Source organism: Catharus ustulatus, chromosome 11 (genome assembly GCF_009819885.2).
Source record: "Catharus ustulatus isolate bCatUst1 chromosome 11, bCatUst1.pri.v2, whole genome shotgun sequence".
NCBI classification, from domain to species: domain Eukaryota; kingdom Metazoa; phylum Chordata; class Aves; order Passeriformes; family Turdidae; genus Catharus; species Catharus ustulatus.
This window is the reverse complement of record NC_046231.1, coordinates 14,728,880-14,752,955: the sequence shown is the minus strand read 5'-3', so window position 1 is coordinate 14,752,955 and position 24,076 is coordinate 14,728,880. Positions and strand designations below refer to the sequence as shown.

Genomic DNA, 24,076 nt, shown 5'->3' with positions numbered 1-24,076 from the left:
CAAACATCTCTCTGCTCCAGGGAGCCCAGCAGCTCTACAGGCTCCAGGGATTGACCTCAGTGGTGGGAAAGGCCTGTATTTCCCAGGGTTTTCCAGCAGCTACCCTATTCCAAACCAATAGCCAGTGGCAAAGACTTGTTGCACCAGGAGCCGGAGTCAGACAGGTCTGTGGGTTGGGGTAGGAGCAGTGAGGACATCAGGAGTCCTGACCTGACTTGCCAGGATCAGGGCAAGACCCATTTTGAGAGACACCCTCCCACACCCGAGGGGGGCAAACAGCAGCAGGCAGAGCCTCTGTGAAAGGCAAAGGCTGCTACAGGAGGAGAGGGTCAAAAAAAGGAAACGGAACGGAAAAGGGCTGCTCCTGTGACAGCGATGCAGCTGCGGAGGTGGAGCAGCAGGCAGGTCACAAACAGCCGCGCACGAGGAAGTGCTGGGACACCAGCCAGCGTGGCCAGGCTGCAGCAGATCCAGGTGCAGCAGATCTTTGCTGGGAAGGACCAGGACCAGACACAACCAGAACTGCAGGGACCTCAGCCAGGACCTGGAGATCCCCTTCGCAGGAGTCGCCAAAACTTCCTTCTGCCAAGGTGTGGGCGCTGCCTGTGACGTGGGGGGATGGGGCAGCAGGATGGTCGCTGTGGGGACTGCCTGCTGGGTGGTCCTGGGGCTGTGAGGCCTGGGTGACCATCCCAGAGCCCCCAGCAGTGGGAAACACTGATGCTGGGAAGGCTGGACTGTCTGGGAGTGCAGGGTTTGGGGGATGCTGGGGTCCAGGGCTGCCATCAAAGCACAGGGACCCAACTTGGGTGCGTGAGAAATGAGGCTCTGGAGGAGGAATGACCCAGCCCCTGCAGCACCAGGGCTGCTGAGGAAGCCGAGTGGGACCAGCCGATAATGTGCTGAGGCTTCCTCTGGCACAGCTGCAGCTGCAGGGCTGGGGTTGCTCCATCACTATCAGCCCCTGCAGAGCCCCGTGCATCCCTTCTCCCTCCCATATTATTGTTTGCCCTTCTCCCTCCTGTATTATTGTTTGCCGGGAGGAAGCAGCTCACCAAGTCTCACCTCAAGCTTTTAACCCCATGGTGCCTGCCCTGATGCCCTCCACTCCCATGAGCCAGGCAGGCTCCACATCTGCCCTGGGAGGATGGTTTGGTGCTGGGAGCTTGCTCCAGGCTTTACCTCCCTAGCAACCAGCAGCACCCACTGACTCATCTCCCCCAAGCCACGTTGTCTCCCATGGGTGTCCCACAACCCCTTTTGCAGAGGGCAGGTCCTGGCATTGTCACCTCTAAGGCCCTGAAAGCTTTAGATGGCAATGATTCCCTCTTTCCTCTCTCTTCCCCTTTTTAGCTGGTCGGATTGTCTCTCGTGCTTCCTCTGGAAGCCCTGTGGTCTGCTGGGGGGGCACCATGGAGGCAGCAGCTTCACCAGCTTCACACAGACCTAACCCAAACCCCTAATAAGGGGTTTGGAGGAAATCCATCTTGAGGAAGAAAACTGCAGCACTTCAGCAGCTTCGTTTGACAGGCTGGGATTTAATCAAACCCCAGGATCTCCAGAAGTGCTCCTTGGGGAAGTGGAAATCAGACAGAACATCTCAGGAGCCTTCTCCAGATTGTCATCTTGTCACACAACTGAGCTCTCCTAAATTGTCCCCACTTCTGAGCTGGCAGGGAGGGGACATCAGTGTCCCATCAGCACAGGCTGGGCTGTGCCCTTCCTGGTGATGACCACCGAGGGACACCTTTCCTGAGCATCAGTGTCCCTGCAGGAGCAGAGGTAGGTCAGCCACTGCCCAGCCTGATGGGGTGATGCAGAGATGCTCCATGTCCCCTGTGAATGCACCACAAATGTTGATGAGCCCATCACATGCCCCAGTGCCCCCTGTGCACCCCAAGAATAAACCAGCCTGCTCTGTGCCCTGGGGCACTGACACTGCCACACCCATGGATCTTTAAAAAAAAACCTGTTTGGGAGCACAGGAGGGTGTACCCATGGGTCACAGAGAGGTGCTTGCCCTCCCTGCCACAGCTGGGCTCTGCCCATGCCTTTGCCCCCAGGGATGCCCACAAAAGGGATGATCTTTCGGCCATAGCACCCAGTCCTGCTCTGCAGGGTCCTGCCAGGGGTTTGGAGCAGGTCAGCCTCTCCCTGCCCATCCCATGGCACCAGCTGGGCCTGAATTTCCAGCTTTTGCAGAACAAGTTCCTGGGTGGCTGCACTTGGAGCTGGCACTGTGCTGAGATGCCAGTGTGCCTGTCCAGTGCTGTGAGCCTGTGATGGGGGCTGTGGGGATGGGGTTCAGCTAGGCATGCTGTGAGCTGTGCCAGGCTTCCTGCTGCTGTCTGCAGGACAGGAGTTGCTAGAGGGGTCATCTCCTCAGTCCCCAGAATGTCAGCACACAAATGTATCTGTTCCAACTCTTGACCCAGACCTGCTGCCCTGGAGCAAGATCTTCCCCCCTTGTCTCAAGGGAGTGAAGACCCTGTGATGGCAAGAACAAGGATCCAAGCTCATTGTAATGAGTTCTCTCCCCCATGTCCCTCTCCTTGGAGCCAGGGAAGTGACGCTGGGGAGGAACTTGGCTCCTCTTGTTTGTTATTACAGGATAAAGTTACCCTTTAAAGCAGAGCCAGTGCTGTCAGGGCTGCATACCATCCGGGAACATCGCTCCTTCCAGCGGCTCCACACACTTCTGGTTATTGTGCTTGCACGGAGCCAGCCCAGCCCCGGTCACAGCAAGGGGGATGCAGGTGGGGAGATCCAAAAAGGAGCCTCCAGGCTCTTTTCCTACCCTGGGAAATTTGGGAGCAAAGGGAAAAGGCCTCTTTCTGGAGAGGAGAGCTTTTCTGAGTCTATGATATGTGGAAAAGAGGAGCAGAAAGTATGGCTGGGAGCAATGAAAGGGAAGGGGGAGCTGGATGTGGTTGGGGTGTTTTGGGGTTTCTCTTATCTCGTGGGGTGCTCACTCTGGCTCACTGGGGACCCTCTGGATGGGGCAGCAGGCAGGTTGCCACTGTGCACAGGCTGGGCAGTGGTGTGCAGCTGGCACCCATCACCACCCCTCAAGTCCAGCAGCAATTTGGCATCTCCGGGCAGTGTGCAGATGGGAAGAGGGCTGGCTTGTCCTTCGAGCTCCAGCCTCTGTCCCTGGGGATCCCAAATCCAGGGGACCCCTCTCTCCTGTGAGCTGGCACCCCAGGAGACACCCCAGCACCCCAAGGCTTTGCAGTCCATGGGGTTTTCTTAGCAGCAGCCTGGCCATCCTGCCCACACTAGACCCTCTGGAGGTGGCTGGGGACTTGCTCAGGGTTTGACTGCCCCACACTGAGCCATGACATGCCTGTGGGGTGGAGGGGAAGGAAGCTGACCCGGTGGAGCCAAGCCAGGGAGAGCTTCCTGGCAGTGAGCTCCAGCCTCCAGTGCCTTCCATGCTCCACAGATGGCTCTGAGTGGGATGGGAAGCAGGCAGAGAGCAGTGTGAGCCCTTCCCAGCCATTCCCCAGCCTGGCATCCACCGGCTCTGTGCCGTTCAGGAGGCAAACGCCAGCTGGGGCCCTGACACCGCCACCTCAGCAGGGTGTCAAGGGAAGCCTGACTCATCCCCAGCAGGAGAATCTGAGACTTGCACATGTAAACAGAGCTGGCCCTCGCACGCCAGGACATGTGACAGATACAGGAGAGACCATCTGGAGCCACAGCCTGGGGCTGGTGGCATTCACACATGTGCTAGAGGCATGAACAAGAGCTGGAATGGGCCCTGCTCAGGAGCATCACTTGCATGGGGAGGATGTGGCAGGATCCCTGCTATCTGCATGTTCCCCCTCTGCTACCCCTACCTCACCAACAGCTTTTAGCAGCTGGTTTTAGTCCTGGTCTTTCTGTTTAACTGCCGCTGCTTTCCTCCAGGGACACACTTCCCAGCACAAACCCATTTGGGCCAACAGCTCAGGAGAGGTAGAATTGCTGCAGGATGACCAGAGCAATGATGGACTCACCATCTCTGGAAGTATTAAAAAAAAACATGGATATAGCATCTGGGGGACATAATGGTGGGCTTGACAGTGTGGGGTTAATGCACGTGATGATCTTAGAGGTTTTTTCCAACCTTAATTATTGTATGAGAGCAAAACTCCTGAGATGCCACCCCACAGTGCCAGCTTCAGAAGTAAAGCACAGCTTGTGGTGTCAGGAGGTCTCCCTGCATGTTGTGCTTGGATGGAGAGAGCATGGAAGTGCGATTCTGGGACCATAGAGGTTCCCCAAGTGCCTGTTCCATCTCAGGAGCAGAGATCACTTAGAAACCTTCCAGTTATTCAACACACTCTCCAGCACGTGATTTCCCCTTGGATTTAGATGTGCCATGCTGTGGCTCTGGGCTGGGAGAGCTGTAGGCCAGTGGGGAGAGGAGATATCACAGCCACTTCCTATCCTTGCTTACCCTGCACAGCCGGTTTCATTTCCTTAATCCCCATCCCTGCATTTTCTTTGTTGTTTTCTTTGGAGGGGACGGAGCTTTGCTGGAGGCTAGTGCTCACTGCAGTGAAGGAGGCACTTTCAGGCTCTTGGAGGCACATGGATGTCCACTAGCTGTTCCCAGGTGGACTCACACTTCTCTTGGGTGTGGCAGGAGCTGCTCATGGGGAACAGGGACCCCACCTGAGCAGTGGAGTGGGTCAGGGTGTGTGTGGGATCCCCTGCCTTGCTTGAAATTGCTATCTTTACATGCATTTGCATACAGCTCTGCCAAATTTGCAGACTGAGCCCTGCCAAAACACCTCGTGGTCCAAATGGCCTTTTGCTCTCACATCCTTGCAGCACCAGCTTTGGGGCAATGCATTTCTACCTCAGCCGACTTGACTGGCCAAGCTTTGCTTCACCTGGTGCTGTGTTGAATCCTCAAGGCTGCTGACACCTCAGCTGTGGTCCAGCTGTGCCAGTTGCCCTGCCACTGGCTATGTCTGCTGGGCTGGGCTGGTTTCTGGGATTGCCCACAACCTCAGCCTTCCTGCTCAGTGTTGGACAACAGCAAGGACTGTAGGAATGTTGTGAATCATGGATACTTTTGTAGTGATCCTGCGGGTGTGTGTGTGAGCTGGTTCCTGCTGTGCTGAGGTGGGGATGGCTGCCTGCTTGCAGGAGGTGGAGTGGTCCCAGGGAATGTTCAGCCTCCCAGACTGAGCTGGGATAGTGGCTGGAAATGCTGCCAGCAACTTTCCTGGGGTACAGAAGGGAGTTAGGAGGGGGGGCAGGTGGCTGGTGGCTGGAGAGTCTGGACCAGTGCTGTTCTGCAGCTCCTTACCCTCCTGGCCCATGGTGGGGCTGGACCTGATGAAGTCACAGTCTGGACGTCCTGGCTCTGCTGCAAAGCCCTGACCTGAATTCTGGATTGCTGGCCAGAGTCTGGGAGAGCTGAGCAGCACCCAGTGCTGGCCAACACTGAGTAGGTTTGTGGCCACTCTGGGGGTATCCTGCCTTCCCTTTTCCTGGCCCTGTGGGCAGGTAAACTGCTGGGACATGTAATTCTGCCCCATGGAAAAGGACAAGTTGGGTCAGAGCTGTGCCCCAGCCTGCTGCTGCTGTGAGCTGGCCCCGAGTGTGTCGGGGAAGTTTTCCAGCAGAGCTCAGGGGACCTGCTGGCACAGCCTTTCTGTGCTGCTGGCCAGTTCCTGAGCGTGGCCAGAGCTCCGGTGAGTCAGCTGGAGCAGCAGCTCACATTGCTCATGCTGCATCAGCACCGCCCTGGCTCCCTTAGCTTTTTACCAGGTTGTGTTCCCCACAAATGCGCAGCTGGAGGGCTGTGGAGCTCGGTGCTGGGATGCTGGGTGCTCATCTCTGAGGCAGTGGCAGGGATGGTGGCAGGGATGGTGGCAGGCTCTGTGGAGGCACCTCAGCTCCTCACAGGGGTGGTGGCTGGGCTCTGAGTGTGCTCAGCACGCGTGACTGTCCCAGTGCAAGGCTTGGCGCCCTGGCCTGTGTGTGTTGCCTTGCTCCAGCGCAGAGCAGGAATGCTGAGCACGCAGCAGCTCCAGCCTGGAGCCAAGGGCTGGCCTCCAGCCCTCCAGAGAGAGGGGAGAGGAAGACGTGGCTCCAGGCCCAGCCTGCAGTGAGAAGAGCAATTTGGGCAGAGACCCGTGGTGCGGAGCTCCGCTGATGGCTCAGACCTCTCTGCACCGCGGCAGGCGGCTGCAGGCAGCTGGCACGGCTGTTGCTGAAGCTGCCAGAAGGAGGGGAATGTGCTTGGAGTGGTCTCGGGTCAGCAGGCTCTGGGAAGGTGCAATCCTGTGCTGGGAGGAGCTCACTAATGCCACCAAGTTCTCAGACAAAGTGCCCTTGGGCTCAGGGACTCTTTCCTGCATCAATGCCCAGCTTCCCAACCAGACTGCTGGAAATGCTCCTTCAGTGACAGGAGTCCAGGAGTATCCATATCCATATCCATATCCATATCCATATCCATGCTGCAAGGATTAGCCCAGGAGTATCTGTACTCATAATGAAAGGATTAAACCATGAGTATCCATCCATATCCATGCTGGCAAGATTAGCCCAGGAGTATCCATATCCATAATGAAAGGGTTAAACCAAGATTATCTGCATCCATGCTGGGAAGGTTAACCCAGGAGTATCCATATCCACGCTGGGAGGTTTAACTCCTTCCTGCCATCAGGCACCATACCTCCACAAATCCAGGAGGGAGTTTTGGAGGGCAGGCAGGCCAGGGGTGCTGCCAGAACTTGGGCAGGAGCCTGTTCTTGTTTTTGTTTGCCAAGCTGGTCCGTGCTGAGCAAGCTCCCAGAGCAGCCCAGTGCGGTGTGCCAGCCTTGGCCTTGGCACAGGGAGTGCTTGGCTCCACAACCCAGCCTGGCAGGGCAGGCAGGCATGTGGCCGAGGGGAGGGTGCACTCCCCTCTCCTGCTGGCTGCAGGGACACAGCTGCTCCCCAGCAGCAACCAGGAATAGGGTTTTACCTTGGGATGGTGGTGTATAGGTGAGTGGAATGTGGTGCTGTGGGTCAGTCTACCTCCAGGCACCCCAAGCTTTTACTGCGAAGGTGGTCAAACCCTTGAACAGACTTCCTGGAGAGGTGGTCGTTGTCCCAAGCATGTCAGTGCTTAAGAGGCATTTGGACACTGCCCTTAACAACATGCTTTAACTTTGTGTCAGACCTAAAGTGCTCAGGCAGTTGGCCCCAATAATCCTTAGATGCCACTTTCAATTGAAAATTTTCAGTGGTGTACAGAGTGTGGGTGGGATCCAGCCCCCCCCTTGATCCAGGTAGGATGACAGAGTGGCACAGTGGTGCTGACCACACCAAGCACACGGTGGGTCACCTTGGTGGAACAGGGACAGTGTGGCACTGGGACCTAGGTTCACAATGGGTTGAGAACAGCCCTGAGGAGAAGGGCTTGGGGGTGTTTGTTGTACAAGAAGCTCAGCATGACCTGGCCATGTGTGCTGGCAGCCCAGAATGCCAAACATAGAGCAGGATTAGATTGGATATTAGAAAGAAATTCTTCCCTGTGAGGGTGAGAAGGCTCTGGCAGAGGTTGCCCAGAGAAGCTGTGGCTGTCCCTCGATCCCTGCAAGTGTTCAAGGCCAGGTTGGATGAGGCTTGGAGTAATCTTGTCTAGTGAAAGGAGTCTCTGCTCATGGCAGGGGATTGAAAACAGGTGGTCTTTAATGTCCCTTCCAACACAGACCTTCTGGGATTCATCAACCACATGGCTTGGTGGATCCATACTGGTAGCTTCTCCTCGTTGGCCTTTTGGCTTGGCTTTTCCCTGGTGGGAAAAGGACCTGCTGTCCCCTCTTCCATCTTTGTATCAAATCTCTCCGTGTAACCAGGCCAGTCTGGAGAACTGGGCTGGGAGCTGGGACGCCCTGGTTCTCACTGAGCAACCTTGGCAGCAAATGCTCTGCTCCTTGGTGTGGCCCCAGGAGAGAGTGGTGCAATGATTTCCTTTCCTTTCACTGATATTGCCCTGCTCCACTGGGCTCCAAGACCTGATGGTGGTCTAATTAGTGTTTCTGCCTCACAGGGCTGGCGAGAGCACTGCGCAGCCTTGTCCTTGCAGGAAGGATGTCTCACCAGGGCTGCAAAGGTTTCAGTTCCATTTAAAACTGGGTTGACTCAGTAGGATCTAGGACAGGTAGGAGAAAGATAGTCCTGGGAGAAAGGAGCAGGGTGCATCCCCCAAAGAGGCATGTGGCTTCCTCACCCCTCCACCTTCAGGGGTGCTCAGAGATGTCAGGGTTTAGGAAGTGGACTGGCAGTTGTGGAAGCAGCATAGTGTGACTGTGGCATCCCTTGGGTGACAGCCTGCATTTACACTGGGGCTGTCCCTTAGTTGGGGAAGCTGGGAACACTCTTCCGCTGCTTCCCTAGGATGCTGGAAGCTGGTGGGATGGGGAATGTGGATCAGCGGCAATGCTCTGCTCCCCCAGAGTGGACTTTCTGATTGGGAGAGGTCTGAGCATGGCTCAGTTCGATGCAGGAGCTGGCAGGGGGGAAGGCAGGGTGGGGTGCTCGGTATTACATAGCTGGGAGCGAGGATGTTTAGGTGTTCCCTCTGCCACTGACTGACTGCACAGCCTTGGTCATGTCACTTCACTGCTGGAATGTGAAGCATGCCCGGGGTCTGTCAGAGAGCACTGAACCCTGGGAGGCTGTGGGGGGAGACGGTGATGGAGAAGGTGTTGCTCCAGCCATTGCTTCCCTGGCAGGGGGAGGCTGCGGGCGCTGTGTGCGGCAGGAAGGCGAACAGCCCGGGGCCATGCAAGCCGGGCTGCCCCCGCTCCCCTCGCCCCGGGGGAGGTGGGATCCTGCTCCGGCTCACGGTGGGGCTTGTGGAGCCCCGGGGAATGCCGATGGGCCGGCGGGTCTGGAGCCCCCGCAGGGCCGTGGCGGTGGTGGTGGCGGTGGTGGCGGTGTTGGTGGCGGTGGTGGCGGTGTTGGTGGCGGCGGTGGCGATGGCGGTGTCGGCAGCGGTGTCGGTCGCCTCGGGGAGGGAGGTGCTCCCGTCCATGCAGCTGCCATTGGCGCTGGCGGGGCCGTGGTTTCCTGCCGAAATCACATGGCTCCCGCGTTTCCATGGAGAGAGCCGGGGTGGGCGCTGCCAAGAGCCTGCACGAACTCCCCGCTTGCTCCCGTCCATGGGAGTGGAACAAAGGGGATGCACCGAGCCAGGCCCGATTTCGCCCCGCGCCTCGTCCCCTGCCTCTCCTGGGACATGTGAGTGCCACCCGCAGCTCCGCACCCCGCGGTCGGGAGGGTCGGGGGGAGCGGGGTTGGTGGCCTTAGCAGGGCTACACCCTTGGGGGGGCCACGTCGCCGCAAGCCACCGCCCGCCCGGTCCCCTCTGCCGCCACCCCGGTGGGCGCCCCGCGCCGCGCTGGGCTGTCCGGACACGGCGGGAGGGCGGCGACGGGGACACGGACACGGGGACACGGACACGGGGACACGGACACGGGGACACGGACACGGGGCTCCGCTCCTCCGCCCCACTGCCGTTCGGAGGAATCCTCCGCACCCCGCGGCCCGGCGGGACCGTGGCCGGGGACGCCCGGAGAAGGAGCCGCCTGACAGTGCGATATCAGGGCCAGCACCCCCAACGTCACCCGCTGCCCCCCAGACCCTGTCTGGGATATATCAGCTTCTCCAGCCACTCTTTCGCTGCCGGGTTTGGAATGACGCTGGTGGCATGAGCAGCGTCCTGCCCCGAATCCCTCGGGACTCCAGGCAGGGGTATGGGCAGGGGTACGGCGGGCGAAGGACAAGCTGCCCGTGCCCATATAGGGCCGTGTCCGAGCGCCTGCGGGACGGCAGAGCCGCGGATCCCGCGGGAGAGGCTGCAGCCATCTCCCCCATCCCTGCCCTGCGCCCGGGCGGGACCCGGCGGGCTCCCGAGGGACCGGGGTGTCAGCTGGGTGCTGCCTCCTCCTCCCCTCCGGGGTGACGGAGGGAGGAATGCTCGGGGGAATTAATGAGACAGATCTCGCTTTGTTGCTGGCCCGATCCTCCTGTCTCCCAGCCCTTCCCAGCCTGCCAAGAAGTGCTCGGGAAGGCCTCGCACCATTAACCCTTCCCCTGCTGCACCTCCGGCCATCCTAGGGCGTGCAAACAGCCTTAGCGGGTTGTACCCTTGCCACATTCCCAGAGGAGACTCCCGAGGCCACTGGGAAGTCCTGGCCGTCCTATAAACCCCAAGTCTCCCATCTCCTGGCCGGTGGCCTCACTGCGTTCCCCGGGCAGGGCTGGGACGTGAGGCTGTGACGCCGCGCAAAATCCGGCAGTGCAGAGCTTGTCACAGCTTGTCATCAGCGGCGTTGCCTCCTCTCGGCTTGTGGGGGTCCCCAGTGCATTGCCACAGTCCCCTGGGTGGAGACGAGCTGTGGTGGCGTGGTGGCACCCCTGGCATGGCGGTGACTGAGTCCCCAGGGAGGACATGGCATGACAGAGTTCAGCGTGGAAATGCGGGCAGCAATGGACGTGGCATGATGGGGGATGTCGGGGAGAACAGCTGAGAGGTGTTGGGGTGCAACCAGGGGGTAACTTGATCTGCAATGAGGACAGTGGTGAGGACAGGGATATCTCTTCCCAAGCCTTGCTGAGGCTCCTGGTCAGAGCTGCAGCTTTGCCCAGGAATCTGCTGGCTGGGTTGCGGCAGGGTGCCTGCTATGGGCATTGTCCAGCGCTGGCTGGGCGGGAGGAGCTGGATGGGCATAGGGTGTCCCCCAGGAATGCCATCAGGCTGGGCTCCAGATCCTGCCCGTGGCTGAGGCTCAGCGGGTGCACTGGAGCTCCTGCCATGACATTGACCTAAAGGACAGGACCCTGGGAAACCCATGGCAGGCAGGGAGCAGCTGGCACTTGAGATCCCCAGGGCACAGTGAAGGCAGCCCAAGCCTGGCTTTGCGTGGGCTGAGGCCAGTGCTGGGCTGGGACGAGCTCCCCGCCGCGTGCTTTGGGGTTATTTATAGGGCTGCCATTTATAATGCTTCTATTTCTGCTGCCGAGTGGGGACTAAGCGAGGAAGCGAGGGGGGAGGGCTCGAGTCTGCCACCGCCCCGTGCCCAGCCCCTCCGGGAAGGGATGCAGCCGACAGCATCAGGGCCAGCCTGGCTGGGGGTAGAGCCTGGCTTGGCACAAGGGCTGGTCCTTCTCCAGCCCTCGGGGCATACACTCGCGGAAAAAACTGCGTTGAGCTCCCAGGATTTTTTGGAGTTGGCTTTGCCTGTTTTAGGAGAAAGTGAAGTCCAAGAAGCAGCTGTGGCACTGTGGTGGGGGTGACCACCTGCAGCTCTAGGACCAGCTGTCCCAGCCCAGAACAAGTCACTCAGTCACTTACTATGCTTCTCCTTCAAGCCATGACTGTGTGTCTTCTTGTCAAAATTGTCATTGCCTGCCTTCTCCCAAGACTCCCCCAGGGCCAGGAGCTTTTTGGCCCCTCACCAGGCTGGTGCTGATTCCATTCCACAAACCCTTTTGGCCAGCCAAGACTTTTGACACTGTCTGAGGCTGGCCTATGCCCTTTCCTGTCAGGTTTTCAGCTATGGTGACATTCCCAGCCACTCAAGGATATCTGTGGCTGGGGAGTACTTGTCCAAAACAGCCTGAAATAGCTTCTTCATCACCTTGGCCTTTGGTGCTGGTGCCACCAAGGCAGCATTGGGTTGGGGCTGATGGCTTCTCTAGGGGATGGCTGGGCTCAGCCTCAGTGCTGGTGGTTTCTGGGCCAGCAGGGAGAAGCTGGAGCATTTCCCAGGACTCTGCTGGCAGGATATGCAATCTATGGGAAAGTGGTCTACTATCCCATGCAGGGCACAAAGTGGGAATAACCTGCTGGATTTTTTTGCCTGTGCACAAACTGGCCGTGGCTGTACAAGTGTGTCCAAGCATGGCTGCCCATGGAGTGTTTTGTTTGCATGTTCAGCTGTTGTGGTTGGGGTGGGCATGCCCAGGGTGGCTCCCCAGCCCTGGTAAAACGAAGGCATAAAGGGACACCACCAAAAAGGGAGCATGTGGGGCATTACACCCACATCTCTTCTGCAAAGAGATTAGGGCAGCCACCCTGGCAGGTTGAGCTGAGCCAGATGATGAATATGCAGGGAAGTCCCGAGTTGAAGAGTCACATGGAGATGTACCTGTCCTTGCACCCACTCCTTATCCCAGGCCAAGCCAGGAACAGGGACTCATTTAACTCAATTACCACGCTGGCACTGCTGGCATGACTTGTGCCCTTCCTCTGCCCTCCCTTGGCAAGGTGTCCTGAGCTGCCAAGCCCCACTAAGTGCTGTGAGGTGCTCAGAGGGCATGGCTGATGTGATGTGTCCTTCTCTGCCACTTTTGGAATGCCTGACCCTGTCTCCTGCCTGCTCCTGGTGGTCTCCCCAAGATGATGCCCGGGATGGTGCCATGCCAGGCACCTCACCTGTGTGTCAGCTGCCACACCAATCCCCCTGGGACCGCAGGCTGCAGAGGGGCAGAGTCCATGCAGGCAGCACAGCCTGGCTGTCACACCTCTGCAAGGGAAGCCTGGAAGTCCCCTCACTCTGCATGGCACCGGGGAATGCCCCTCCCGCCGTTCCCGCGGCTGGGGCAGCTTTAGCGTGGCTTTCTCATTAACCTTTAATGAGAACAAACAAGCTGGCATGGGCCGGCGCTGCGGGCGCGCTGCCTGGCCGTGTGCCGGGCGCTGGCTCCGCATGGCTGCCAGCGCGGCGCAGGCTTTGCACAAGGATGGTCAGAGCCGGGGCGGTGCCGGCAGTGATGCCATTCCCTGGGGAGAAGCAGCACGGGGTGAAAAGCCGGGTGGTGGCCGCTGCCCACAGCAGCCGCCAGGATGGGACTCTGGCCATCGCTTGGGAGAGCCAGGGGGATGCATCGTGTCCAGGCCAGGTAGGAGACATGGTCTTTATGCAGGTTCTGGAAGGCTGGGGTGGAGATGGGCTTTGCAGTGTGCTGGGCTGCTGGCTCCTCACGGCCCCTCACACTGGCATGGAGGCTGCAGGCTGGTGGGCACCTGGGATGGTTTTTCTTTGGATGCTTCTCAGAGCCAGCCCAGCCTCACCAGCTCCAGCTGCTCTCCCAATGTGGCTGATGCTGTGCATTTACCTGGGCACCCACCTGGGCACTGGGACCTGAGGGTGCCCTGGTTCACAGAACTCTGGTGACACCGCTGCAACCCCAGCTCTGCAGGCCTGACTGTGGCTGGCTCCAGTGCCACATGTGGGTGCCCACAGCCATGCCACCATACATGGGAGCCCCTGATGCTTTTTGTCCCCTATGGGACCTGCAGGGAGGGGACCTGCTCTGGGCTGGGGAAGCAATCCCACAGCAGGCTCACTCTCTGGGGGAGGGGTTAACTTTGCGGGAGGACCTCATATCTGCAAGGACCCCCAAGACTCTGTCCCAGTGCTTTTCCTCCTGAACCTGTCCTGACCTTGCTCTAAAATCAGCAGCAAACAGGAAAAGAGCCTGGGAGGGAGGTGTTTCTTCCTGCTCCCGTGACATGGTGAGGGCAGCTGATCCCAGCCAGGACAGAGCTGGCTGCTCCAGCCTTTGTCCAACCTGGAGGGGGGTGCCAGTCTTGGGTATTCCCAGGACCAGTGCTGAAGCATGGTGACACCTGAACCACAGTCTCCTGGTTGTTTAGGGCACTAAACAGGGCGCTGTAGGCCTGAGAGGTGCTGCTGGCTGCTGGGATTGGCAGGGAGGGCAGTGGGTCTGCCACATTGCACTGTGAGAGCTGGAGCCCCATGGAAAGCAGGACAGACATTCCCCCATGGGAATTGCACCCCAGCATCTTTGGAGAGCCCTGTGACCGAAGCGAGCTCCTCCAAGGCTTTGGGTACTCAGGATACAAAGTAGGGACTTTTGAGCAAGGAAACCCTTTTCCTAGTGGCTCCTGAGTCTTAAAGGGTGCCCACAGGCATGCCACGGGATTGCATGCTGTGGGAAGCCTACAGCAAAGCCACGGTGGTTTTATATATGCATAAATACAACGATATGTATTTATTATATTTGTATATACTTATATTTAAGCCCCAGCAATGCAGAAGCAAGCGGCAGTGGTGTCAGCGTCAGCTGCCCACGGCTCTGTGCCTGCCCGCAGTGGAGCCGGCAGGAATTGGGGCGAGGGGCTGTGCATCCCCCACCCAGCCTCGGGTGCAGCTCCCGTGCGGTGCGTTCGGCAGGGCGCTGTGTGCTCCTGGCGTGTGCTCGGCCCTGGCTGCGGTGGGACCGGGGGTCTCCAAGGGGAGCGATCCAGAGAGGCTCTGGAGGGGGGGTTTGCAGTGTGTTCCCCTCTGTCCCACCCGTGCCTCAGTTTCCCTAGGGGAGGGAAGGGTAGGGACCGAAGTGTGCTGTACTGCGGGAGCAGCCGGTGCTGGTGGGGCCCCTTCCCTCCAAGGGGGTCAGGCATCCTCCCGTGTCCTCCCATCCTCCGTCCGCCTTGAGTCACGCCGGGGCTGCGGCGCTGGGCAGTGATGTCAGCCCGCGGGCAGGGGAAGCGGGGGAGGAGACTGCTGCCCGGGGGGAGCCCTCCGGCCACGGCCCCCGCGCTCGGGAGGACAGACGGACGGACGGACGGACGGCATGAGAGAGCAACAACCAGCCGGGACGCTGAGCCCAGCCCGAGGGGGATGTGCTGCCGCAGCACGCCATGAGTGGCAAACCGAAAGGTACTGAGCACCGGCAGCACCAGGGCTCCCAGCAAACGGCGATCGTTTGGGGACCCCCAGCTGATTGAGGCTCTGGGGTAACGCGGCTGGGCTCAGGCGGGGTTTTTTGGGGTGAGCAGTTTACTTGAGAGAAAAGCTCTCCCTGAAAGGGACACCAAGGACATATGCAGCCGCCACCTGCAAGGGACGCGGTTGTCACCGCGGGTGGTGGTGACAGGGTGTCTGTGCAGGATGGGACCCCGTGGCTGCCTGATCTTGTTGTTGCCGACACTGAGATCGGGGCTCAGTGTCTTCAGGCACGAGAGGGGCCACAGCTGCCAGCTGCTCCGGCTGGGTGCACCCCTGATGCCACGGCAGCTCCCAGTGCCACGGCAGCCCAATTTCCCTCAGCAGACTGTTTTTTCCCTATTCATGCCCATCTCCATGTCGAGCATCCCTGGCATGGTAGCCCCAGGGGACCTGGGCAGAACGGAGGGCCTTGGGGTTGCTTTTGTGCACTTGGACCAAGTTGTCTGGGCAGGATTTGTGGGGGCAGCTACTGGTACCCAACAGAGCACTCTGGAAATGAGGAGGTCAGGGAGAAGGGGTCATGTGGGACCTCCACAAGGTTATGCCAATCCCTAGAGCATGCCAGCACTTCTGAGAGGGATCACAGCCCACTCAGGAGCGGAGCCTGGTGCCCATGGCCAGGATGCAGCCCCGTCTCAGGGTATGGAGATGAGCTGTGTCTGTGGGGATCCTGACTGGGTGCTCAGTTTGTGCCTTTGGTGGTGGGGGACTCATTTCACCAGGGCCACAGTTAGTCCTGGGGTGGTTCCCAGGAACCATCCTGGAGAACACATTGTGCTTGAGCTTTGCCAGCCTTTGGGAAGCCCCTTGCCCCAGTGGTGGCCGCTTTCCTGCACTACAGTTTGGGTTTGCATCTCTTTCTGGCTGGAGACAGGGAGCCCACGGGATGAGTGGCAGGGTCGGGGGCTCTGAGCCCCCCCGAGGAGCTGGCTGTGACCGTCTGCCTGTGCTGTGCCCTGCCCTTCCGTAGGGATACTCCGCGGGGTAAATAAGCACTTCCTCCAATTCTTCCCATTCGCAGCTCCTTCCCTTTCCTGCCGCCCTCCTACTTGGCCCAAGGAGCCAGCAGCCTCCCATGGCCGCAGGGATATCAGTGCCATGTCCCTACTGCCATGGGGCTGAGAGCACCCAGCACCCACCCAACCCAAACTGCCGAGAGCAGACAGCACCCAAACAACCAAACTCCCATTCCCTGTTCTGGTGGGGCCCGTGGGGCTGTGACTTTATGACTGGGACTTTCTCTCCGGCTGAGTCACGGGAGCCAGGATGCCATTCACTGACTCATCTGACTCCCTAAAGCCCCCTCTCCCAGCCCGAGAGGAGCCGAGGGTGTCCTGCCTTCCTGGAGAGAAGGCAGAGCGTGGAGAGGTCAGGGAAGAGGCGGCTCTCAGGCTCCTTGTGACCATGGCTTCGGTCCCCGGATGCTCCCATCCTCTGTGTGAGGGGGGATGAGGAGTGGTGGGAGGGAAGGACTGCTCCAGCCCACGCTGGGAGCCGGCCAAGGGCCGTCCCGGGGCCGGAAGGGGCCGGCGGGGGCCGGGGTACGTGCCTGGGTTGGGGCAGCGGGGCCACAGCTGTGCAAACACGGCTGCAGCGGCTGCTCCGGGGGGAGCCGAGCCAGCGGGCTGAGTTCACAGGCTCCCGAGGTCATCCCTGCCCTGCGCCAAAGTTTCACCCAAAGGTGCTGGGGCGGGGCGGGGCAGGACCCCCCACTTGCCCCAAACACCACGGGCAGGATGGATGGTCCTGTGGCCATCGTGGCTTTGCCCGCTGAGTGCCTTGCTGTGCCCCGGGGATGGCTGCAATGCCATCAGTGCAGGGAGCACAGCCCACCCCCCTTGGGTGCCCTGGGTGCTGCTGGTTGGTCCTGGGTGTCTTCCCCGAGGTGAGGGGTGCTGGAGTCTGCTGGGTTGGTCACCCTGGCCATTGGTGGCCTTCAGTGAGTGACATCCCTGGCAGCGCTGGTCAGGGCACCCCCAGCTCGCAGGGCTGCAGGGCTGGGGACTCAGGGGGAGCCAGTTTGGGGCGTCTCCGACCAGGGCAGTGTTGATAAACCCGCCGGAGCGACCTGAGGCTGGTGTCTGAGTGTCGGAAACAGAAACCAGCTGGGACCAACCCAGCCGGTCGGACTGCCCCCTCCGCTGCTCAGACCAGCATTCTTGGGATCCCAATCATCTCCAGAGCACCGGGCGTCGAGAGAGGAGCCGGCGGCCGGGCTGGAGAGCCCCGGGGTGGGCTCCAGCACCCCGCGCTGTGCTGCCCCTTCCGCTGCTCGCTGCCCTTTTGGCCGCTGCCCACGGGCAGTGCTGGCCGAGGACGGACAGAGGGACACACTCCCAGGATTGCATTTCCTACGCTGGGAGATCTGGAGGCAGACTGTGACACGGAAAAGGTGAAAAGCTTGGTCGGGAGGCAGGTTTGTTAGCACTGAGCCCTAACTAAGGGCAGGGGGTGGTGGGGCTTGCTGGGACAGAACCTTTGGGGCAGGACCTCTTCTGCTTAGGAGAGAGAAAGGATGTGCTTGGGGCTTTGGCTCATGGCAGGGATATGAGTGTGCTGATGCTCTGCTGGTGCCAGCCTCATGGTAAGCCTGGCACGGGGCTCACCAGCCTGGGCGAGGTACGGTGCCCAGTGGTCTCTTCCAAGTGTGCCCCAGGCTCTGCTCCCTGCGGGGGCTGGCTGTGCTGCTGGTACCAGGTACCTCTTATCTCGGTAATGTCAGGAATGCACTGTGCTGGGGATTTTTCATTCTCTCTGAGCCAAGCCCAAGAGTGCCAGGAACAGAGACCCCACATCCTGCCTGCCCTGCCTCTTGCAGGCAGCGCTGCAGGGCTGGCTGCCCGCCGGTGCTGGGCTGGAGCATCCTTGGGGCTCCTGGAGCATCACTCCTGCAGAGCAGGGATATGGTGTCCCCCTCCTCCAAGGGGGCTTGGGGTCCTGGCAAGGATCTTGGTTGCAGGGTGCCATGGTGTGTTGTAGTGGATGTTTGGGGAGAGCCTGGTCCAGGGCTGGAGCGCAGGGATGTGGTCCTGTCAGAGACACTGCCTCCTGTGCCAGTGAGGGAGCCTTCAGTGCTTTGGAGTAGGATCCAGCACAGCACAACTGTCTGCTGGAGCCTCTGAGTTGCCTGGGCAAGTGGCTGCAGCTTGCTCTGTCTGCTGAGGAGCTGTGCTGGAGCACCAGTCCCCTCCAGCACACCCAGCATCCTTCTTCCACTCCAGCATCCTCCTCTCCTTGATGCTCTCAGCATCCTCTCTGACAGCCTAAGCATCCTTCTCCAGTGCAGGCTCCTGCCTGGGAAAACCTCCTTAGAGGTCCCTCTGTGCTCCTGGGAAGAAGGGCTGGAGAAGGATGGGTTGGCAGGACCGTCCTCACCCTGAACTGTGACCTGCCCCACACATGAGAGTCTTGTCCTAGGGTGGGTGCTCTCCCTATGGCTGAGCCCCTGTGGCACCCAGTGGGGAGCAAGCATGGGTGCCACAGGCCCTCCTGGCTCAGTGGGGAGCAGATTAAAGAGCCCTGCAGAGGGTAATCTGCCCAGGCCTTCAGGTCAGCCGGCCTGCCAGGGATTACAGCTCTTCTTAATGAGCTTAATTGGGACAGTGTTGTCCTGGAAAATGGAGGGACCAGCACCCAGATAGCGCTGTGTCTGTGGGACCTGCTGAGTGGCTCCGTGGTGTGGGCTGGGACACGAGTCCCAAGGGGGAACCAGATGGACCTGCAGCCTCCTGGCTCCTCTGGGATAGAGGTGAGTGCTGGTGGTGGTTAGCTTTGGCTGCAGATGGCTCCGGCACATCCTGGGTGCTGCAAATCCCTGACCCCAGCCTGGCGTGCGGGGTGGCAAGGGGCACAGTGCTGGGGGGATGCCCACCCTGAGTGGGTGTGAGCCATGTGGGACCAGGCTCAGCTGGGCTCCTGGGCATGGGGAAGGAGTGGGGCTGGCAGTGGAAGCTGCAGCAGTGCCTGTGTCCCTGTGCTGTTCACTGTCGGCCATGCTGGAGACAGGCGGAAAGGCAAAGTGAGCTCCTTAGGAGGGAGGGAGGTGGCTCTGGCTCAGTCTGTCAGCCAGGGAAGCTGTGCATCCCTAGGGTCCTGCCTGGCTGTCCCTGGTGGGGTGTGTGACTGCCAGGCACTGTGTGGGCTCATTCCCAGCAGTGCTGCAGCTGTGCTCAGGGCTGGCTGGGACAGAGGGATTGACCTGCCATCAGTGGTGGCCAGTATGGAATGGAGCATCCTGCATCCTGCTCTTCCATGGCTACCCGGTGGGCTGGGCTCCTCCCTGGGCACAGCTGGCACTGCAGGGGGTGGCAGGGCCAGGAGCCCTCTCTTGCCTTGTCCTTTTGGGCTGCCCTCCCCAAGCCCCAGCCCTGGCCAGGGCTACATGGAGGGTTCCTGTGACACAGAGTGGCAGCCAGGTCCAGGCTCTGAGTTTCAGAAATCTGTTCCATCCCTGGCTGGCATCAACTGCACCAGCTGTGGTGGGGACAGGCAGGTCACAGCAGTGGTTTCAAGGTCCTGCCACTGCCAGGAGCAGAGGACGGGGTGCAGCAGCCATGGGGCTGGACACGTGTGGCCTGCACAGACTTTCCTGGCAGGGAATGGCTCGTCCTTTTCTTCCCCCACACAGAGCTCCTGGCAAAGCTGGGAACTTTCCAAAGTGCTCTGTTGTCCTTGGGTTTCCCTCCTGATTGCTGGAGTGAGCGGAAGCAAGTGAGGAGACAGCAAAGGGCTGGGCAGTCAGGTCCAGCCCTGTGCCTTTCCTGCCCATGCAGCAGCGTGGCATGGATGACAACAGATATGGGACAAGGTGGGGTTCAGGAGGAGGTGTCCAGGCTTGAGCTCCATGTAGAGTTGCCATGGATATGTCTGGGAAAGGCCATGGTAGGCACTGGGCATCAGCCTCTTTCTGTGATTCCTGTAGGGCCAGCCTGGGACACATCTGTCTGGGTGCCCACTGAGAGCTCACAGTGCCCAGAGCCCCACTTCAGCAGGGGCAGTATCTCTGGGGGCAGCATGGGATCTGAGCCCAGTGCCACCCGGAGTGTTCTTGGACTGAGAGAGTGGGAAGTCTCCCAACCCATGGTCCGTGGGTGCCATTCTCAGTCCTAGTGGCAGTCCTGCCTGCATGTGTGTCCTCACCATGCTGCTGGTGACCCTGATGTGTCATTGTCCCCAGGGCGGCCCTCCAGGTCACACTCAACGATGTCACTGTCTGTGCGCCCGCAGCGCCGAGTCCTCGTCACCAAGATCAATAGGAGCCAGTCCTTTGCCGGAGTGAACTCATCGGCCGACCGGCCCTTCAGGTACGAGATGGGTGCTCATGCTGCCTGCCACGAGGAATGGGGACAGGCTTGGGCTTTGTGGTGGGACCTGCTGTGCCTCCTGAGGCTCCTTCCCATCCAGCTGTCCCAACATCTCCCTCAGGGGTCTTTTTGGTAGCCAGGGGTTGTTGCACAGGGGGCTTCAGGGAACGCTGAGGCCATGTAGGAGACAGAGCCCATCATCTCAACCTTCTGCCATGCCATGCCCCAGGTGGGGTGAGGGCCCTGCAGCCCTGAGTGTGCTGCCACGAGAGGACAGGGGGGTCAGGTTTAACTCAGCTCATTTTTCAACCAGCTCTTAAGACCTTCCCTGTGACCATCTCATAATGTTTTCTGGGTGTGGTAGAGCTGGGGTGGCTTTGAAGTGTCTTGACGGCCTTGACATCCTGCAGCAGCCAGTTTCGGGTTGAGTGCTGGTGTGAATCAGGGTTTCCTCAGGGTCACCTCAAACCTATTGTTTGAAAGGTTTTACCAGCTGCCCGCCAGCTGCAGTGTGAGGAGCAGCTCCCTGCTCCATCCTCTCCATCCGCTGGTGATGTTATGGCCCCTTCATACCCTTCCTCCTCCTCTCTGCTGAGCATCTCCACATGCTGCACTTCCCCACCAACCCTCTCTGCACCAGGCCCTGCAGGCAGTTCTTGGGTAGCAGGCAGAGCATCCCTGTGCTCTGACCTCACACCCTTCTCAACTTTGTCCCCAGGTCCTGTCCAGACTCTGGGCTAAGTGACACTTTCCAGGTCACCAGCATGTTGTTGGATTTGTGGGTACTAGAGGGGGCCCCTTAGAGACAGAGAAGAGGGAGGATTTTTAGATTCCTGCAGCCAAGTGGTTGCTGGGGAGATGCTCGTGGGAGATGCCTCCAGGGGCCTTGGAGGATGGGAAGGAAAAGGAATGGTGGAAATTAGGGGCTTACCCATCACTTGGGAGCAGGCCAAGACATTCATTTCCCCACCGATGATTTGGGGAAGTCTTTTGGTCACTTCTGTGAAGAGCAACACAGGATGGGAGGTACAGCCTGAGGCTGGGAAATGAGGAGCCCACGGTCTCCTGGGCACTGGTGGCGTGATGATGCCTTGGAAGGAGGAAGGGAAGAGCTGGTCTGAGCAAGGCTGGGCTGGGGAGTGACTCCATTGCACAGGGCAGGAAGGGTGGAAGGGTGGAAGGGTGGAAGGGTGGTGTTCGGGTCCCAGCACATCCTGCAGGTCGGCTGGGGGAGGCAGCTCCATCCAGCAGGTTTGGTGACATCTGGAGAGGCACAGCATCACTGAGCATGTCCCTGCCCCATCTCGCTGTGCTGGGTGAGGAGGTGACAGGGCTGCTGGTCCTTAGGATGCTCCTGTGCTGGATTGGGATCCTTGCCTGACCCTGGAAGCATAAGGTGGCACGTTTCAGCTGCCACAGTGCCCAGGGAGCACCTCTATGCCCCTGGCAACCTGGGTGCTGGGATGGAGCTGAGCATGGCCCCTTTAGAGGGCCACAAGGGCTGGAGATGTGTCCCCATGGACCCTCCAGGAATTCAGCTTGATTCCAGGTGGTGCCATCTTCCTTTGTCTTGTCTTCCCCCAGCTGGCACCAGGGACCCCCCAGCTCTGCAGAGGCTACACCAAGGCCAAACTCTTAGACCCTGCTGGGATGGTGTTGCCTTCTTGCTCTTCATCTTCACTTTTTTGGGTTTCTCCTTGTCTTTCCCATGGCTTTGGGCCACCCAAATGCATTTTTGGGGGGCTGCAGGCATGTGGTGCAGGCAGCACTGCCCAGTCTTGTGGCTCCAGCCCTGCTGGACACTTAGAATGGCTGCCAGGGAGTCCTGAGTGGGGCAGGCAGGTGGATCTGACCGCCATGCTGGAGATCAACCTTTTCTAGAGAAGGATGCCTGGCTGGAGCACCCAGAAGGACCCTGGTGCTGTGTGCTCATCCCAGCCTCTCTCCCCAGGAATCTTTCACCTTTCACCCCCACTGTCTCCCGCAAGACTGGCTCCAGGGTCAGTAGGATGTTCTCAATGTCGCACAAATCCCCACCACCCAAGGTGCCTCAGCCCAACCGCCTGGACGAGGTGTACGAAGCTCTCAAGAAGGGCCTGACGTAAGTGCTGGGTGGGTGGAGGCAGAGAGCTTCTGAGGGGCATGGGGACAGCTTGTGACATGGCTTGGGGTTGGCAGCTCTCTGTTCCCACCAAGCAGGGACATGCCAGCTCTCTTGGGCACGTTGTCTTGGTGTCTCAGGTTGTGTTGGGTCCCACATCCCACACATTCCATGTAATGATGCTGGAACAGGGTGTGGGGATGTGCCACGTGTGCTGGGTTGGTGTGGGCTGTGGGGAGCAGGAGCCCTGGACACAGCATCCCAACCTGACCCCCATGGTGTGGTTGCCCCCAGAGCCTACCTGGAGGTGCACCAGCTGGAACTGGAGAAGCTCAGCACACAGATCCGTGAGTCCAAGAGGAATTCACGACTGGTGAGTGCCAGTTGGGAAGAGCCTTATGGGGAGTGGTGCTTTGGGTAGACAGCTGGGGTTGTGGGCACAGCTGGGGCAACTCATGGTCCATCTGTGCCTGGGGCAGAGCCTGTTTCTGTGGCACTGTAGGGGCCAGCCCAGGCTCTGGTGCTGGGACTCCCATCCCTCTGTCATGCACTCTCCAGCCCTGGCTGGGTGCTGCATGTCCCACTGCTGTGCTATGGGTGGTGGGTGCCATGTGCTGGGTCTCCTTTGGGTGGGCAGAGCTGGCTTTGTGCTACGTCTTATCCCTCTCATCTTTCCTCCAGGGCTTTCTCTACGATCTGGATAAGGTAAGCGGGATCAGTGTCTTGTCCCCCTTGTATTCCCCTTCCTTGTGCCTGGGATGTGCTACTGTCAGCCCTGCTCTGCTAGCACTGCCCTGCTGCCTTGTCCCCTGGGAAGGAGAGGGTCTGGGGCTCCACAGGCAGAGTGGCCCAGGTGGGTAGGGGATGAAGCAGAGATGATCTTGTAACCCCTTTCAGGCAAACAGAAGCTGTTGTTAGTGAGTGCAGGGCATGGGTTAGCTCACAGGCTGGGATAAAAAGCACCTTTAGCCTGGCTTGGCTCCTGAAGGACCTTCTGGTGCACGGGAATCTTGAGGAAGCTGCAGCACATGGGCACCTCCCACTGGCTGCCACCCTGCAGCTCCCAGGCAGGACCCACCCAGCCCAGCACACGGGATGCAGAGGCCACCTCCTGACCTGTGGCTCCTCCATGGAGGGGCTGTGCTGCACTCACACCATCTCCTCTGCTTTTCCAGCAAGTGAAGTCAATCGAGCGCTTCCTGCGTCGCCTGGAGTTCCATGCCAGCAAGGTGAGAGCTGGGGCAGTGCTGGGGTGGCCGTGCTGTCCCCAGCCCTGCTCCTCACTGCAGCTTGGGGCTGTCCTTGCAGATAGATGAGCTGTATGAGGCTTACTGCATCCAGCGGCGGCTCCGTGATGGAGCCCACAACATGGTCAAGGCTTACAGCACGGGCTCGCCGGGCAGCCGGGAGGCACGAGAGAGCCTGGCCGAGGCCAGCAAGGGCTACAAGGAGTACACAGAGGTGAGTGTCTTGGTCTGAAAAGACAGGTGTGTGCTAAGAAAGGCAGGAGCCTCTCTTGAAATGGAAAATGTAAACCTCCCTCGCTCCAAATTATTATGATTTTGAAATTAAGGAGCTCTCGGGCAAAGATATGGGAATAGGAATAACAGTTTTTTACTAGGAAAATTAAAATAAAAATACAGTAATAGAAAAAAACCAAAACACTGACAGAGTCAGAACACAACCTGACATCCCATCAGTCAGGGTGTTGGTATCAATCCCATTAAATGGTGGCTGCAGTCCTCCTGGAGTGGTTTAGTTGAAGCAGTGGTCCTGTAGAAGGTGCAGTGATGATGTATAAGGGTCTGGTTATCCTCTGGGAATCCAGTGGAAAAAAGCTGCTCTGATGTTCCAAATCTCAGATTTTATCTAGGTTGGAAATGCTTGCATCTCACAGTGGGATGATGTAATTTTATCAG

At 59.3% G+C, this 24,076-nt stretch overlaps 1 protein-coding gene across 4 annotated transcripts in view; it reads left to right on the top strand.

The window, feature by feature from the left end:
- Positions 1-410: 410 nt before the first annotated feature.
- The window catches only part of RIPOR1 (RHO family interacting cell polarization regulator 1), a 32,009-nt gene continuing 8,343 nt past the window's right edge, over positions 411-24,076 (top strand). For 2 of the 4 annotated variants that reach the window (XM_033069598.2, XM_033069599.2), the window contains exons 1-7: positions 8,976-9,234; positions 19,930-20,056; positions 22,008-22,157; positions 22,452-22,530; positions 22,839-22,862; positions 23,333-23,386; positions 23,466-23,618. In XM_033069598.2, coding sequence (XP_032925489.1) covers positions 9,027-9,234; positions 19,930-20,056; positions 22,008-22,157; positions 22,452-22,530; positions 22,839-22,862; positions 23,333-23,386; positions 23,466-23,618 — 795 coding nt within the window. In that variant the 5' untranslated portion in view covers positions 8,976-9,026. Of the gene's footprint in view, positions 591-1,353; positions 1,783-8,975; positions 9,235-14,496; positions 14,685-19,929; positions 20,057-22,007; positions 22,158-22,451; positions 22,531-22,838; positions 22,863-23,332; positions 23,387-23,465; positions 23,619-24,076 lie in introns of those variants that run through there. The other 2 variants (XM_033069601.2, XM_033069600.2) reach the window with 2 other exon arrangements.